The sequence below is a fragment of the Physella acuta genome, unplaced genomic scaffold (genome assembly GCF_028476545.2).
Source record: "Physella acuta isolate Inbredline_101_S28 unplaced genomic scaffold, ASM2847654v3 ptg000315l, whole genome shotgun sequence".
Lineage (NCBI taxonomy): Eukaryota > Metazoa > Mollusca > Gastropoda > Physidae > Physella > Physella acuta.
Window position 1 is genome coordinate 471,137 of NW_026731834.1, and position 18,448 is coordinate 489,584.

The 18,448-nt window shown below is 32.5% G+C and overlaps 1 protein-coding gene across 1 annotated transcript; it reads right to left on the reverse strand.

Moving 5' to 3' along the window:
* Window positions 1-2,408: 2,408 nt before the first annotated feature.
* LOC131940310 (MFS-type transporter SLC18B1-like) lies at window positions 2,409-17,017 on the reverse strand. The gene is made up of 14 exons (XM_059298962.1): window positions 16,951-17,017; window positions 10,243-10,478; window positions 9,474-9,569; window positions 8,825-8,898; window positions 8,215-8,362; window positions 7,467-7,535; window positions 6,095-6,185; window positions 5,477-5,613; window positions 4,954-5,052; window positions 4,075-4,169; window positions 3,453-3,548; window positions 2,946-3,020; window positions 2,729-2,822; window positions 2,409-2,540 (listed from the first exon to the last, which is right to left on the reverse strand). The coding sequence occupies exons 1-14, from the start codon at window positions 17,015-17,017 to the stop codon at window positions 2,409-2,411; spliced, it is 1,509 nt and encodes a 502-aa protein (XP_059154945.1).
* Between the last annotated feature and the right edge of the window lie 1,431 nt (window positions 17,018-18,448).

An 18,448-nucleotide genomic window follows, 5' to 3' on the forward strand; every position in this document is an offset into this window, starting at 1 on the left:
CACCTTCAACACTAATAATTAAGAACGAAGAAGAAGAAGAATTCATCATGCATGTTTTCATTATTCAAATAAATATAGCATGTACATTATTGTAAATCAATGTAAAAATTATGAGAACATGTTAAAATTCTGTGTTAAATTTAACACAATGTAAACAATTGTAGCTGCAGCAGAGTTCAGCATGTTTTAGTTTTAATCTACAAATACACAGGGCAGGAATTTAACAACTGTATAAACAATGGAAAGTTAATTAGATAATAAGACATAAAGTAGTTCTAACAGAAAAAAATATATAATCAAAATGAAGGTAGAAAAACTAAAATTAAAAACTGTTAAATCCTTATTTTTTACAATTGTTTATAAATAAATTTATGAGTCATTAAAAAATATGTGACGGAGAAAAAATAATTGGCTTTAGATTTAAATATTAAGGGCTTATATTTGTGTTTACAATTGGTACTAAATGCAATTTACAGGTTTATTTTATTTTAATACTGATTTCAAATTTGTCATATTAATTAATATATTGTTAAAAAATTAAAATCAAATTTTTTAAAGTAGTTGAATGAATTTTATTTCAATAGATAAAAAATTGAAATTGCTAAGTGTTGATTATAAAATTTGATCATTTCTTCAGGTATTATTTCAACAAAATGTATAACATATAACAAGCGAGAGTTACTTCATTTACATTAAAACATGTAGTTGTAGTGGTAGGTTCCTCAACATTTCTCCTAAATACAAACATTTGTCACAAGTAGCCCATAGGTTGTTTTTTTTTTTTTTTTTAAAATGATATTAACTGAAAATTATGTTTTTAATTAAATAACAATCTGTAATACATGCTCCCAAAAAAAGTATGCAACCACAAACAGACAGCATGGTAAAAAGTGGGTAGAGGATTTTGTGAAATAAATTTGTTTGAGTATATAATTTGCATCTTTGTGACATTTACTTTTTTAAGAGTATGAAATTTGTGTACGGTTTGTTGTAAATGTACATTGTATTGTTGATTAATAACTTGCTAAGTAAAATTACAATTAAAATGAATTTAATTTTTACAATTCTTTTTCAGTTTAACAATGCATCATCCGATTAATAAATTATGATTAGAAAAAGATTATTCTTTTATAGTTTCAGACTATAATTATATTAAATTTGTCTGATAAACCAAGTCTTAAATCTGTCTAATCAACCATCAAGTCTTAAATTTGTCTGATGAGCCGGCAAGTCTTAAATTTGGTAGCAGTAAATCATTCTAAAGCAGCAAAACAACTGTGTCAACTGTTTCATCAGTGGCTAATACTATCTACAGCTAAAAAGATGTTTCTGTTTCCACTGAGCAGACACTGTCAGTCTCTACATCATATACTCCAAACCCTTCAATGATGAGAGATCTGCACAAATAATGTCCTCAGTGTAAATAAACTGGGAGTGATCTCCCCTAAACTTTCTCGAATATTCTAATATAACACTACGGGGGATGGCAACTCGGGATATAGACTTCTAGACATGATTTTTAATCCATTTTAAATACTCAAACTTTTAAAATAGAATATAATCTCGTAGAAAAAAGAAATGCACACCAAGTGAACGCTAAATAAAGATGTGCATAATAGTGCGCAATATTATTAGTACTTTATAAATTTACATGCGTTTTTTGAGAAATCGGAAATAGCGTAAATAAGTACTTCCGATGAACGGAAATTACTCAAAATTTGACAGAAGGTAGAGAATTCGATCTTTTACTCACATATCAAATTTCATTTATCTATCTGAAATAGTACTCAAGTTATAGGCTTTTGAAAAATTTAAAGTAGAAAAAGTACCACTTCCGGTTGATACGGATCTACGATTTTGATAAAATACTTATATATGAAATTTCATCAACCTAGCTGTAACGGTACTCAAGTTATCGTGTTTACACACGGACACACAGACAGACAGACAGACAGACAGACACACACACAGACAGACACACAGACAGACACACAGACATACGGACAAGATTGCAAAATTATGTTTTTCCGTCGAGATTTGTAAAAATCTCGATTTTTTTTCCCACGATTACAAGACTTTCTCTATACTTCGTATATACGAGAAAGTAAAAAGTAAAGTTCCCTTTCAAATCTGATGGTCCGTGGGGCAGGTGAAGTAGGGCTCACCCATTTCTGTGATCTCGGCATATGAAGGGATAGTGTAGTCAGCTCTATTCCCAGCTGCCTTTACTTTCCCTAACATGAGTCAGGTACCTATTAGAGCTAGGTGGACTCAGAGACATTTACAAACTTGAACCGGAATTCGAACTTGACACTTTTGGGTTTGCAGTCGTATGCTCTACCATTCAACAACACTGTCCCACTGCCCAAATGCTGCTCTACTTTAATCCCCTCCAACGTAAGGGGACATCATACCTGAGACACGGTTAGGTAGTCGCTGTTGACACATTCGTCATCTGTGTTCAACATTTCATAAATAAATGTCCCACATGACCTCGCCTTGAAATGTCGACACAGGAAAAATCCACCGCAACAAATCATCTACCAAAGATTTTTATAAATTATTTTTATTTTAAAATTTCAAAACAAGTTCTTGCGATGATCAAATAACTTTATGTAAGGGTTATTAAGACCAATTTAAAACATTGGGTGAAGGTGTCAGGAGATTTTGTCAGAGGCCTTTGTTCTAAGTCACTACAAGACACTTACATGACTGACAAGTTACTCACCACAAAAAAATAAATACCACTAATTAGCGTAGCACCATATCGAAAGCCCATTTCCTCAATCAGAAAACCACCAAGCATGGGACCAATGAAAGAACTGTAAAATAAATAAAATAGGGAGAAAAAACCATTTTATTTATTTTGTGTGCTGTCATTAAATTTTGCTCAGCAAATGTATCATTTTACTAATATGTACAGCAAGCCGTGAGTCTAGACTTACCCAAGGCAAAAGATTGAATTTAATAAACCAACAACAACACCATATGTGTCAATATTGTTTTCAAAACCAACTTCCCTGAGGATTCAAATTTAAGCAAGCGTTAATTCCCTTACATATTTTTTTTGCATTTTCAAGAATTCTGAGTTTAACAGGTCTATGATAGAAAAATGTATTATTTTTATTACTTTCCTCTTAAAACACTTTTAAATTAATTAAAAAAATTTTATTTATGATAGCTTTATTTTCAGGTTAGCAAATATTTCAAATTTTAGAATTGAACACAAAATTGGTGATAAAGTTATCTCCCATTTGTTAAAATTAAAGAAGTCATTTTTTATGAATCAAAAATGTTTTAATATCAAAATTATGTAACATGAACTAAAATTTAAATTCTAAGATAAAATTCTAGAGCATATAGCCGGCTGGCATGTAATTCAGAAATGAGTTGATTTTCATAACAAAAATAACTTAGCGATGAGCATTAATGAAGAGTACTGAATGACTTACACTGCACCAATTAGCAAACAGTTCAATGCAGGAACAATAGCCACGGCATAGAACATTCCTAATATTACAAGGCCTATGATAATTACCCACAATTCACTGTAAAGAGAAGTTGTGTTTTTTTTTATTAAACATGCCCAATAAATTTGCAACAAAGAATTATGATATTAAAATTAACACTGTTAAATTGTCTTGAATATCATTGTGTCTCTGGTATATGAATTGTTTTTATATACATATCTCATTTGGTGACTTGCTAGTTATATTACCAGTCAAAGTTAATTATAATCTATATTGAATTGACTAGCTGCATTGACTTAAATATTATTGTCTGCCTAGTTACATTTTATATTTGGTGACTTATTAATTATATTACTGGTCAAAGTCAATTAAAATTTCTATGAAAATGTTTTGACTTAATTTTCATTTATTTTCATATAATATTGAATAATTTTTATCAAGGAAGTAGGATGATACTTAACCCAATCCAATCATTCAAATTTACACCCCTCAACTTAACTTTAAAGTACCACATAAAATAAGGTGTTGCGTTACAATGATTTCTTTTAACTAGGCTTTAGATTTCAATGTACACCTAGATCTACAGTCTAATGTGATAACCCACCTAGGTAGAAAGGGGAGGTAAGGGCTGGGTCCAACAATAATGAGACCAATCCCACACATCAGGTTACCCAGTGTGATCAATGAACCATTGATATTCTGGAAATAAAAAATTGTATCATGGAACCACATAATAAATTAAACTTTTAAGTTGCAAAATTTAAATTTAAAAAAAGCCATGTACCTTTTGATTTGTAGAAGTCTGAGAGTTAAAATTTTTCTATCCCCTGGGGTAGGAGAGAGGATTTGGGGCTTGTTTATTGTTTTATGTTACAATTGTTGTTTCAATAATTACAACAGACAAAAAATTTTGTCTCCCTCTCTCTCTCTTTCCCCTTTTTCCCCCTCCCCCATCCCCAATTCAATACAAGCATTCATTAGAGGGTAATATGAAAGGTGCTCAAAAGAAAACTGCGCAAACAAAAACAGCACACACACATTTTGTTTTTCTTAAATCGAGCATTTAAAGACATTAACCAAGTATTATCACATGTACATTGTAGCATAATAAAACTATTTCCATGAAATAGGACAAAATTAAAGTGTTTAATTATAATTAGTTTGAATTTCCACACTTTTCCGTTTGCGCAGATTTCTGGTTGCTGTATAATTCTGGGAACCCCATTAAAGTTGGGTAAAATCAGTGATACCATGGAACTGATGTGAAATTCAACTACTACACTCACATTTAATTATGTGTAGTAGGTCCATAATAGCAAAGTAAATTGGATAAGAGCGTAAGTTTAACATTATTTTTATGCTTTTAAAAACGGAAAGTGTGAAAACCTAAATAAACTTTCTATGTGACTCACTAAAAGCTTTCTAGTAAAAATCAATCATAAACTGTCTTTTTAATCAAAGTACTGCACAAAACAGATCATACCTTAGAATCACTGATATATCCCCATATTGGTGAGGTAACTGCATACAGACATGGAGCTATAAAAAATATTAGCCCAATAATACCTGTTGATAAATCAAACTGTAATAAAAGAAAAAAGAATTGTTAAATGTATGTTTTTTTTTCATGAAGTTTTTATTATTTTATTTTATTAAGCAGAAAGATACAAATATTAAATTAAATTGCTAAAGATCTTAAAGTACTTTAAGAGAAATTATATTGTCATCCAACAAAGGGACAATACTGTGCAAGGCCAGCAAACACAAGAATTGACCTCTAATAGTGATAATTGTGATATGTGTCACAATTACATGATGAAAATCTATATATTAAATATACCTACTAATACAATTTTTTTTTTTTTTTAATTTTTTACCCTTCTTTAACTTCAAGAAAACAATTTTAACAGAACAGTAATGATTTATTATTACCATTTTGATCCTGTTTTTTTTTATCCATTATGGTAATGACCAGTCAGATTAAAGAAGTAAAACAATTAAATCACCTGCTCCAAGTGTTTGGCCAGTGTGGGGTCAAGGAAAAAAATGCCCAGAGAACACATCATGATGCTCTGTCCAGTGAACCAAACCATTGGACTCTTTAACAAGGACAGGAAACTTGTTTTTCTTTCTTTCTCCAGTTCTGAAAGAGAGTCACAATGTAAAGCTACAACAGGTCTTGATGTTAAGAAAAGAACATCACATGCATGAATGTTGTAAGCAAAGATAGTTTTTTATGTAATACAATACTTAAATATAAATGTGATAAATGTTGAAAGACAACGTTATCAATGGTGTTATGGCTGAGAATTTTTTTTTTTTTTTAAGAAGTACACATATCAAAAGACAGGCAGAGCTTCTCTACAATGCTTGCTAATTACCTTACTATAAGACTCATTATACCCAATACAGTACCCAACACACTGAAATATCTCAAAATTTAATGAAATGAATGAAGAATAAAAATGATGAAACAAAATATCCTGATTAAAACTTCCTGTTGTGGTTTAGGAAGAAACTGAATATTCTAATCCCTGTGACTATAATAATAATTACAGATTTAAAAAAAATATGCTTATCTATTCACCTAATAAATAAAAAATATATATCTTAAAGAGTGTTACCTTGTGGTTTAGGAAAAAACATGACTGTACCAATCCCTGTGAGTATATTAAGAGTTCCAACAACAAAGAAAGGCAACCCATACCCTCCTACCTAAAAGAAGTGTTTAAAATAGAAAATTAGATATTCCAGAATGCCTTTTAAGTTACACTTTTTTTAATAGAATGATGCTGTTCTTGTGGTTTAAATCATTCAAATTAAATAAATTTGTAAGCCAAAATATTTTGAGATGTTTGATATGTGACCTACTTAGGTCTTATTTTTTTTATATAATTTAGTTTTTTGGTTTATGTAATCGACCTTGAGAGGATTGTGGCACAGTCACCAGTATTTTTCCAATAAAATTTAATTGGTTTTTTCGAACCTTGGTAGATCCTCGATCAATAGTCTTATGACTTTGGAGTGACCTCACCTGGTACTGAACTAATTTAAAAACCCGTGCACGAAAAGACTCTAGGCAGTCTTCTAAGATACACTTCGAGAGTGTGTGCCATGTATGTGACGCCATTTTGTGTTACATAGTTTGTAGCGGCAATTTGTCCCCTATTAATATTATTGGAGTTACTACTGCCATTCAGTGTTTTCAATAATATTCCTTTAGCTGTGTTTATTATCCAATGCCACATCTGTGATACCTAGTGATTTTTCATTAACTGGAAGTTAGAGTTTTGAGTTTATTTTTTGTACTCTTAGAGTCTGTACCATTTTGTATAGACCCTGGGTCATTTTTATTCTTGTACACATATTAAACAGTTGTTGACAGTTTAAAGTCGTTGTGAGTCATTTCAGTTCATCGTGCTATTCCCCTAGATTTCATTAACGAGCCCAGGTTGAGTTGTTGTGTACTCATTAGTAGTTGACTTCTGTCAGTAGCCATCCTAAAACGAACCCGGGGCGTTCACTAATGCTGCAGCTGTCAGAATAGCATTCGTAATAGATATATTTATAGTGTTAAACAATAGGTGGTGATGTCACTAGGTAGTAATGTGACACAAAACAGGAAAAGTGAAACTATCATGTCAGGTGCAATTTGTAAATATTTCTTGAGGAATCTGCTTTTGACCTTTCAGGAAATTAGCTCTTTTGGTAGTAAATCTTTTGGGTCATTAGTCCTAAAGCTAAATTCATTTTGGTAAATAGCTGTAAGCATACTGACCAATAATTTGACTGAATAGATTAAGGATTTTGTTTTACTGGCCTTTATTTTTCCTGGTAATATATCTGTGTTTCTTTTCACTTCTTATATATTGTTTTTATACAATGTTATGGTAAATACAATGTTATTACACTTAGAGAGGTTAATAGTTGTCAAAACTACCTCCCTTTTGTATACATTGAATTAAACACTACCAGCACATTTTTTATCTCCCCTACCTGGTATAAAAAACCTCCCAGAGCAGGGCCTGTCATGAGACCTATCCCATCAGCCATTTCAAGCAATGCCTGCAATGTAAACCAAAGCTAACAATGATATTTTAAGCTATTGAAAGTATACTGTATACATCAATTATGGCAATAGAAGGTATTCAAATATATCTGTATTCAAAGATTTGTATTGGTCATGTTTAGAAAAACATAAATAATAGCAAACATTTACCACACTCCCAGGATAAGCGACAGAAACAGATTAACTTTATTTCAACTGTCAGGTTTTCAAGTCTTTATAAATTCATATTTTGATAGCTAAGAATATTTTTCAGTTTACAATAAATAAAATAACTGTCCCTTATTTATAATTGACTGAATGTAAAGATTTTTTAAAAATTTTAAAATCTTTAAAATTATAAATTTAAAAATATATTTTTAAAAATTATTTTAAAACACCAGCATTTACAGTCTGCATGTCTTTCCTTTGTCAAAAATTGATGGGCTTAAAAGTAGTTGGCTTATTATTTAAAAACTAAATAACATCTTAGAAAGTAAAGTAACTAAACAACATCTAATACCGCGTTTACACTCGCGACATGTATACTATTCATGTCTAGAAAAAAAAACTCAGCAATGAGTGAGTAGGCTCCCCTTTTATCTTAGGCCCTATAGTGAAGTTCTTTTTTCTAGACTTGTATTGTATACATGTCGCAAGTGTAAACGTGGTATTAAAGATTTGCAGTGTTTAACTCACAAAAACAGTGGCAACATTTTGAGGGAACTCATAGGAGATGATTGTAAAACCCGATGCCATAAAAGCTGACGCGCCCAGAGCCTCGACACAACGACAAGCAAAACAAACGACGATGAAAGGTAATCCAGGTGGACATCGGTCTAAGGTGCTAGAATGGAGTAGAAAAAATATATTTATGAATTATTTAGAGAATCAAGAACTGAAGGTTTTACAGTATGTATACGATGTAAAGAATGTTATCAACTTTAGATCTATATGTAAAACAGTTAATCAGTTTTGTTCTGAAATATAAAGAATTTGTTTTGGAGGAGGGGTGGAATTATTTCTTATGTCAATGATATTTGCTTCCTCCATATAATGTCAGAAACCCATTTATATGATACATATAATATGATACAACTATAACTTACTTACAGACTGTAAAAAAGTAAAGTATATATTATTTTTAAGAGACCTAACAATAGAAATTGAACAGGTTTCTTATGTAGAAAAAAAATACACATATACAAATTTATAGAATTTTTTTAAAAGGCATATGGAACTGACAAGTTGCTAAACTGTAGGGCCTACAACTCTTTTAAAAAAATATCTTTAAAAGAAAGGAACTAACCCAAACAAAATGGAGCAGCTTCCAGCAACCAACTGGCCAGACACTAGCATAAACTTGGGTCCAATCCTGGTCAGCTGTATGAAGACAGAATAATTAATTTAATATAGTTGTCCATGTCAGGTCAGCTAGGAGGATGATGGTTTTAATTAGTAATTCAGGTATATTCAGGTATATATTAATTTAGATATTTAGCAATTTGGGTACACTAATAGAAGCCAGTATAATTAAATGAAAATAATTGAAAGACCATGTCTTCTACGAAAGTACAGACAATAAACCATACATTAATTTTCTTTCAAGTATCCATGGACATTTCAAACCCCCCCCCCCTCTCCCCTCCCTTCCAAGCACTTATCAAAACAGCGTAAGTCAATAAGCTAACACTCTTATCAAAATAATAACATAAGTCAATACACTTACACCCTTATCAAAACCACACAATCCCTTTATGAGCTTAGTTCAAAGTAACCCAGCTCCATTTACCTTAAGGACTTTTAATTATGAAAAGGAAGGGAACAAAAATCTTTTTTTTTATCAACAAAAGTAATGTTTTTGTTTTATTTTTCTTTTAGATACATTAATACAAATTCTTACCACTTACATAGTTACCAAAGAATGGAGAAGAAATAAAGATCATGTAATCACTTACATAGTTACCAAAGAATGGAGATGAAATGAAAATCATGAGCTCAAATGAACTGAAGATGAAACCTGTGACTGTGTTAGAAACACCTTTCTTTTCTGCCTGGAATGGAGTGAAAAGGATTTTGTAAACAACAGATCAATGCATGCATTTATTCCTATCTGCATATTTGTACTAGTGGTTGAACATGACCAGTTTAAATGTATTTATTTCAAACAGTCATTATAAGTGTAGCATAATGTAAAATTCTGCCCAGATTGTAAATAGACATTCTACCCAGTCAATGACTAGACATTCTTTCCCCACTGTACATAGGCATTCTAGCCACAGAGTTATGTGAATTCTGCTCCGATTAAAACAATATAACTATCATCACACAGACTGTGCATGTAGATTCATGTCCTTATCTGTAACTGTAACTAACTCTTTAAAAAAATAAACAAAAGCTTAATGAATACATGTTTCACATGCAATTATGTTTGTTATACTAGTAGAAAAGGTGTATAGCTCTGCTATATCCTAACTTCTCTCTACATTAACAAAACTGACCAATCCCTTACACTCTGCCCATAAACAAAACTGACCTACCCATTACCCTCGACCCCCTTTACATTTACAAAACTGACCAATCTATTACCCTCTGCCCATAACAAAACTGAACAACCATTAGCCTCTGCCCATTAACAAAACTGACCAATACATTAACCTCTGCCCATTAACAAATCTGGCTAATTCATTGCCCTCTGCCCATTAACAAAACTGACCAATACATTACCTCTTGAGGAAAAAATGGTGCCAGCAAAGAGAAGCCACACCCACTGGCAAACATGGACAAAATCAAGAGGCCCACTATCATCTTTTTTTTGTAGGGTAGCCTGAAGAGTCTAAATTTCTGCTCCAGACTTTTGTTTGAGGAGGTAGTCAAGTCAACAGAGGAAGTGTATGTGAGATTGACAGGTCCATCAGTAACGGACACCTGTCTGTGGGAGACTGTTCCATTATTTTGATGGCCTAAAACAAAAAAAAATCTTAACATTAACAATATCAAAAACATAAGATTTCAATAAGTTAATGTAATTATTCTAGTTTTTGTAGTTGTCATAATGGACAGTTAAAATTTTACATATTTAAATTTTTATATTTTTGCAGTGAGGTTAAGTAACGTGTAAAGCACTTAGATCTAGTAATATAAATAATGAATTAAGCTTTTAAAAATAAACATTTTATAAAAGAAATATAAAATAAAAATTAAAAAATTTCGTATACATAACAGTAAATAAAAAACATAAATGGAAAAATTAAGAATGAAATATTAAAGTAACAGGCCTACAAATAAAAACACTTAAAATGGTAAATTAAAATTACAGTCCTGTGGAGAATATTTTATTCAAGCTTTTATATAATGTATCATACACACTTCTGATGTTTTCTTGTAAAAGTGCCTTCATATAAAATAAAGCTTACAGTTGACAGGCCCCTGATCATTCACTGCTCATGTATAATATTGAAAAAGAAGACAGTTACCTTTGCATATAAATTAAACTCACTACGCCCTAAGGACTTACTTTGTTCACAAGATTTTTTTTTTTTCGTGAGGTTCAAACTTTAACAAATGTTTTGGTATTTTAAAAATTTGTGACAGTAAAAACAAAAGGCTTAATTTTGTTTCGTTTTTAAAAAATGTAGGCTATTTTAAATATTAGCATCACATTTTTTTTTTAAATTTTACTTATCCTGACTACATAAATCTTGACTATATAAATTACTTTTTAAAAACTTATTATAGATCTGATTATTGAACATTTTTGTTTTTTGCCTTTGTTTGTAAAAAACTATGATTACCAGTAAGCTTTTTTACTTTCTCGAATATACAAAGTATAGAAAAAGTCTTGTTGTCATGCAAAAAAAATCGAGATTTTTTACAAATCTCGACGTTTTACACCACACTGTTACGGAAAAACATAATTTTGCAATCTTGTCCGTATATCTGTGTGTCTGTCTGTGTGTGTGTAAACACGATAACTTGAGTACCGTTACAGCTAGGTTAATGAAATTTCATATATAAGTATTTTATCAAAATCGTAGATCCGTATCAACTTTTGAGCGATTTCCGATAACCGGAAGTGATACTTTTTCTACTTTGAATTTTTCAAAAGCCTATAACTTGAGTACTATTTCAGATAGATAAATGAAATTTCACGAGTAAGTAAAAGATCTAATTCTCTACCTTCTTTCAAATTTTGAGTAATTTCCGTTGACCGGAAGAATTAATTTACGCTATTTCTGATTTCTCAAAAAATGCATGTAAATTTATAAAGTACTAATAATATTGCGCACTATTATGCACATTTTGTTTTGGTGTGCAATTCTTTTTTCTACTAGATTTTATTCTATTTTTAAAAGTTTAAGTCAACAAAAATCATGTCTTTATTCCAAGTTGCCATCCCAGGTAGTGTTATATAAGAATATTCGAGAAAGTTTAGGGGAGATCACTCCCGGTTTATTATTTTAGTAATAGTATCATAAATACATCTTTGCTTACATTATCATTCACCTTAGCACCATTGTAACATATTGGGATGTGTGAGGTCAGGGGAACTCACTCTTCTTGTATTAGTTATATTTATAATGTTGTTATTGAGTGATGTCCCTTGTATTTATCTATTCATTGTTCCTCTTCCGGTTAACGAATAAAGATGGCTACACGCTGATGGCTTCTATCTCCGTTGTGTATTCCTAATCTACCTCAACTGGCGACGAGGATGGGATAATCCACTAGAAAGAGCACCTAATTATTCAAAAAAGAGGTTTGCTAGAGCATATTAGCTAAGTATTTCTAGAATAATGGCGCTGTATGGCCAAATAAAAGAATTTGATTCGAATGATGAAATCATTCAGGATTATCTAGATAGGTTAAGCTTTTACCTTGAAGCAAACAACGTGACGATAGAAGCCAAAAAGAGAGCTGTTTTGTTAACAGTCATAGGGCCTCAACAATTTAGGCTACTAAAAGACTTATGCGCACCAGCTAGTCTAACTACCAAGAGCTTTAACGAGCTGAGCAAATTGCTAACAGACCACCATGCGCCTACCCCATCAAAGTTTCTATGTCGAGCTAGATTTGACGGTAGGACTCGTCAACCAAACGAGTCAATATCAGAATATGTTGCTGCTTTACGTCATTTAAGTGAATTTTGTTAATTCGGCGATACGCTGTCTGACAAACTATGTGAAAAGTTTGTGACAGGTGTAAACAGCCCTGATGTTCAAAGAAAGTTGCTGCTCGAGTCAGATCTAACATTAGAAAAAGCAATACAACTTGCAACTTCATTCCAGCAGTCATCTGATGCGGCGAGATCTTTAGCACCTTCAGAGATCCATGCAGTAAACAGCAGGTTAGTCAATAAACACCAACCCCATCAGAGCATTCCAACTTATGCTAAACAGCCTGCACGTTCAAATCCTAGATCTAAATCTAGTAATAATTATCAAAAATGTCATCGATGCAAAGGTCCCCATGCATCTCATCGGTGCAAGTTCAAGTCTGCAACTTGTTATAAGTGCAGTAAGCAAGGTCACATTGCCAAGGCCTGCTTTGCAAAGTCTTCGTCTGTTGCTAAATCTAGCCAGTCAAGACAGTACCGCAACCATAGGCAGTACTATGTTAACTCTCACCAAGACTACCTAACCCAACCAATGAACCACTCTACCTGTGAAAATTCTCAAACTGATTCGCAGCCGGATTTCAACCTGTTCTCTGTGAAATCAATAAGTCATGCTCCCATCAATGTACCAGTTTATATCAACGGTAAGAGCACCAGCTTCCAACTTGACACTGGAGCATCTCTAACAGTCATCACAAAGAAGGACTTTGACGCTGTCACAGGAGGATCAGTGCCTCTACAACCATGTCACAAGTGTCTAACAACATACACTGGTGACAATGTTCCGGTGATAGGAGAGTGTATGGTTCATGTAAGTTATAATGGTCAAAGTGTTAAACTTCCTCTTCTTGTGGTTGAAGGAAATGGACCACCATTACTAGGTAGGAACTGGTTAAGTAATCTTAAGTTAAATTGGGAGAGTATATGTTCATTGAACAATACAAGAGAATCTAGTCTTACTTCAATAGATAAAGTTATATCTGAAAATAAAAGTGTTTTTGGCAATTCAGGTTTACTAAATGATAGAACGGTGAAGATAAGCATTAACGACACAAATCCAAGATACTGCAAAGCTAGAATTCCACCTTATGCAATGAGGAATAAAATTGAAAATGAGCTAAGTAGATTGGAATCTAATTGCATCATAAAGAAGGTAGACTATTCCGATTGGGCAACGCCCATTGTGCCAGTGTTAAAGAAGGATGGTTCTATAAGAATTTGTGGAGACTATAAAACTACACTGAATAAGCAAATATAGCTAAATAGGTACCCTATTCCTAACATTGAGGAAATTTCTTTGAATTTGGCAGGAGGAGACAAATTCACTGAATTAGACTTTAGTCATGCTTACACTCAACTAGAACTGCATCCAGATTCAAGAGTCTATACGACAATAAACACACATAAAGGACTCTACCAATATGAAAGACTATGTTTTGGTATATCATCCAGCCCTGGAATTTTCCAGGCTGTCATGGACAGTATTTTTAAGGATATTCCAAATGTTTGTGTGTACTTTGACAATGTGTACATAACTGGTAAGAATGACACTGAACATCTTAAAACACTTGATAAAGTATTGAAAATTGTTGGTGAAAAAGGTTTAAAGATAAACAAAGATAAATGTCAATTCATGCTGACAGAAATTAGTTTTCTTGGTTATATAATAAGCAAGCAAGGCATCAGACCTCAACCTGAGAAAACAAAAGCCATTAAAGAAGCACCCAAACCTGAAAATACCCAACAACTAAGAGCTTTTTTGGGCTTGATAAATTACTATGCAAAGTTCATAGGGAATCTGTCTGGTAAACTATCACCACTGTACAAGCTGCTACAGAAAAATGCAACTTGGCACTGGGGTAAACAACAAGATACTGCTTTTAATACAGCAAAAGAGGCTTTGTCTTCTGACACCTTACTAACTCACTATGACCCAGGGAAAAGACTTATATTAACATGTGATGCTTCACCAGATGGTGTAGGAGCAGTCTTGTCCCACATGGATGAGAAGGGTGACAGACCCATTGCTTTTGCCAGTAGATCTTTGAACCAGGCTGAGAAAAATTATTCTCAGTTAGATAGGGAAGGCTTATGCATCATTTTTGGTGTTAAGAAATTTCATAAGTTTCTGTTTGGTAGGAAGTTCACCATCTTTACAGATCATAAACCATTGCTAGGTTTATTTGGAGAAAACAAACCCCTACCTGAGCATGCCTCACCAAGAATTCAAAGATGGGCTATCACACTAACTGCATACAATTATGAATTGAAATACAAACCTGGATCTGAGAATAGTGCAGATAGTCTTAGTAGATTACCTTTAAAAAACCAAAGCCTTAGATATGTACCAGAAGATGTATTTGTTCTCTTCACTATCATGGATAACCCCAATATAGATGTGAATGATATTAAAAGAGAAACACAAAAAGATGAGTGCTTAATAAAAGTATATGAGTACTGTAAGAATGGTTGGCCTGAAGAGTCTATGAATGATGACTTAAGGCCATGTAAAATAAGAAATAAAAACCTTTGTGAAGATAATATAAAAGATGGAGAAGATGCAGTCCATTATCAGTCAGAGTTGCCTAAACAAAGTATTTGTAACTTAATAAATGATTATGGTGATATGGCAATTTCAAATGTTTTAAAGAGAATACATTAGTAAGAAGGAATGTGATCATCAAACAACTTTGCTAACATCATTAGCACTTACAGAAACTAAAAGGGTAACATTAAAAGAAAAAAAAGATGTTTGCCATTTAATACACCCACTTCAAATACTGGATCACAGTTGCAAATTGATATGGTCCAGGATATTACTTTTAAACAGTATTTTTGGTTACCAAAAAGCACTATCAGATTACCTGAGAAAATTGATCAATCAAAGAAATCTATGTCAGTTAAGGATCTGAATAACAGCATAATACTTTCAGATGCCAATTCAAAAATAGTTCCATTAAATCATGACAAACATCCATTGAAAGAGAATTTGGTGTTAATGGGAATGTGTATCTAAGAAATTATGGGAGAAAGGAAAAATGGATACCAGGTCAAATTGTTCAATGTACAGGACCTGTGTCTTATAAAGTAAAAACAAATGATGGACTTATTGTCCGTAGACATGCAGACCAGTTAAAATAACTTGTGCAGATAATAAGTGTGAATCTATCAATCCCACCAAATCTGATCAGTTCACACCAACTCAGTTTGTTCCACAACCAAGTTCTGTTGATATGAGTGAACCAAGTAGTCTGGAGTCAGAAAATGTAAATTCTGGAGTTAATGATTTAAATCCTAGACCTCCTGAGATAGAGAATCCAAATGGTCAGAATATTGAGTCACCAAATCAAAAGCCACTGAGAAGGTCAAACAGGACAATCAAAGTCCCAAATAAGTTAGACCTATGATTTTAAAGGTCAAAAGGACTTTGACATCATTGTTTTGTATTTTAATTATGTTGTAACATATTGTGCATTGTTTGTAAGGATGTAATCTACCATAGTGTTCATGTTACAATATAATTGGTGATTTTAGGATACTGTCAATTGTTCTATTGAGAGATGTGTTGTGTTTACTAAGGGTAAAGGGATGTAACATATTGGGATTTGTGAGGTCAGGGGAACTCACTCTTCTTGTATTAGTTATATTTATAATGTTGTTATTGAGTGATGTCCCTTGTATTTATCTATTCATTGTTCCTCTTCCGGTTAACGAATAAAGATGGCTACACGCTGATGGCTTCTATCTCCGTTGTGTATTCATAATCTACCTCAACCATAGGTACTGATTTAAAATTACTTCCTGTTTCAGGTATTCATACTTAACACACACTGTGTTTATGAATTAGTTAGATTCTCATAAGAATCACTTAATACTAAATAAGGGAAGCTGAATAGGGGCCGTTAGTAATGATCTTAGTAATAATCTCTATCAGGTTGCCTTGAAAGCTACTGTCAATTGTCTATTTCTTAGCTGGATGACAGGCTATATCATTACATTTACTACTATTATACTAGTATGCATACTATACAACCAGAGGCGTAGCGATAAGGGGGGAGGGCGTGTCAAAATGGGTTGAAAAAAAATTAAAAGCTCATTTTACCTGAAGTTTTGAATTATACATGTAAAAATATATATAAAATAAATAAATTGAAAGTTTGTCCCCGGCGTCGGGAGGGGCCACTACGCCTCTGTAAACTATTGAAATAAATACCAAAATTAATAATCCAAATTAAATTAGTTTTTTACTTTTAAAATATTCAAAATACAGTATTGTAAAGTAAGTAAAAGACAAATCTTCTTAGTCTCAAGTAACTCACCATTTGGTACATCTTTTGGTGGGATTAGTAAATGTGTTTCCTCATCCTGACTTTCTACATCTTCCATAATAAAACAACTGTAGTGATGGAAAAATTGTATCTCAATGCCTCCAAAACCTACAATACTACCTTCACATTTCTTATCTCAAATTAAGATAATATATGCGTTGTTATTGTTAGGTGGATTTCAGTTTAGTCCTATAATGGTGATAATATTAGTTGATGATCTTTAGTAGTAATGTGGTAGAAGTGGTGCAGTTCAAATTTTGTGACACTGTGTGACAATTTAAGAGGGTGTAATAAATTGTACGAGAGGCAGGAAAAAAATATTCATTATTTATTTAAACTAATGTGACTACAGGCAAAATGTGTGAAATTTGTAGGTGTGTGAAAAATGTGTCACTAGGGGTATTTGTGACAATATGTGACTTGCACTTCAGTGAATGTGGCAATATGTGATTAGAAGTAAATGTGACAATTTATGAATTGCATTAATATGTGACTTAGGGTAAAAGTCACAACATATGACTATGGGTAAATGTAATAATGAGTGACTAGGGGTAAATGTGACAATATGTGACTAGGGCTAAATGACGTGGCAATAAATGAGTAGGAGTTGGTAGTGTGACAATGGCTTGGAGTACCAACAACAATATGTGACTACTAGGGGAGCAAATGACACACCACATTATATTTTATTTACATTTAGATTTAGATCTACATTCAATATTTTTATATAGATTTTTAGAATAAATATAGACTCTCATGTAAATCTATAAAGATCGTGTGGACTAATAATAGATCTAGATCTATATCTATATAAATTTTATAAAATGTATAACTTAAGTTACAACTGTTAAAAATCATAAGCTTTAATCTTTTTAAAAAGCAAAGAACAAAATATATTCCTACTAGATCTAAATCTAGATTCTAGAATAAGATCTACAAGTTTCATATCAATGTAATTTTTTTTTAATCTAGGCTTACCTGTCAGTGTTTTAATTTAATCTCAGCCTGAGTAGAGAATAGTAGAGATCCTAGATCTAGATCTCTAGTTCAGTGTTTCTTCCAGACTTTTTTCTCCGGGGGGCACTTGAAATTTTCGGAGGGGGGGGGGGGCGGTAAACTTTCTTCGGGGGGGGGGGGGGGCGGACACTGTTAAAAAAATATATTTTCTATATAAATTATATAAATTTCATTCCGTTCGGGGGGGGGGGGGGGGCGGTAAAAGAGATACCTGGAAGAAACTCTGCTCTAGTTCCCATTTAATGAATTGGGTACTGATTATAATTATATCTAGATCTATTCAATATTCACTTAGTATTGCTCTACCATCTAGCAATATCCTAGATCTATATTGGGCCATAGGTCTAGACTTTGCTGAGAATTTCCATTCAAAATATTAACCTGGCAATGACTTGCAGTACGGATTGTCAAAAATAGCAGACGACATTCATGACACGACAAATAAATAATTCCATAACAAAACGCAGGTTGA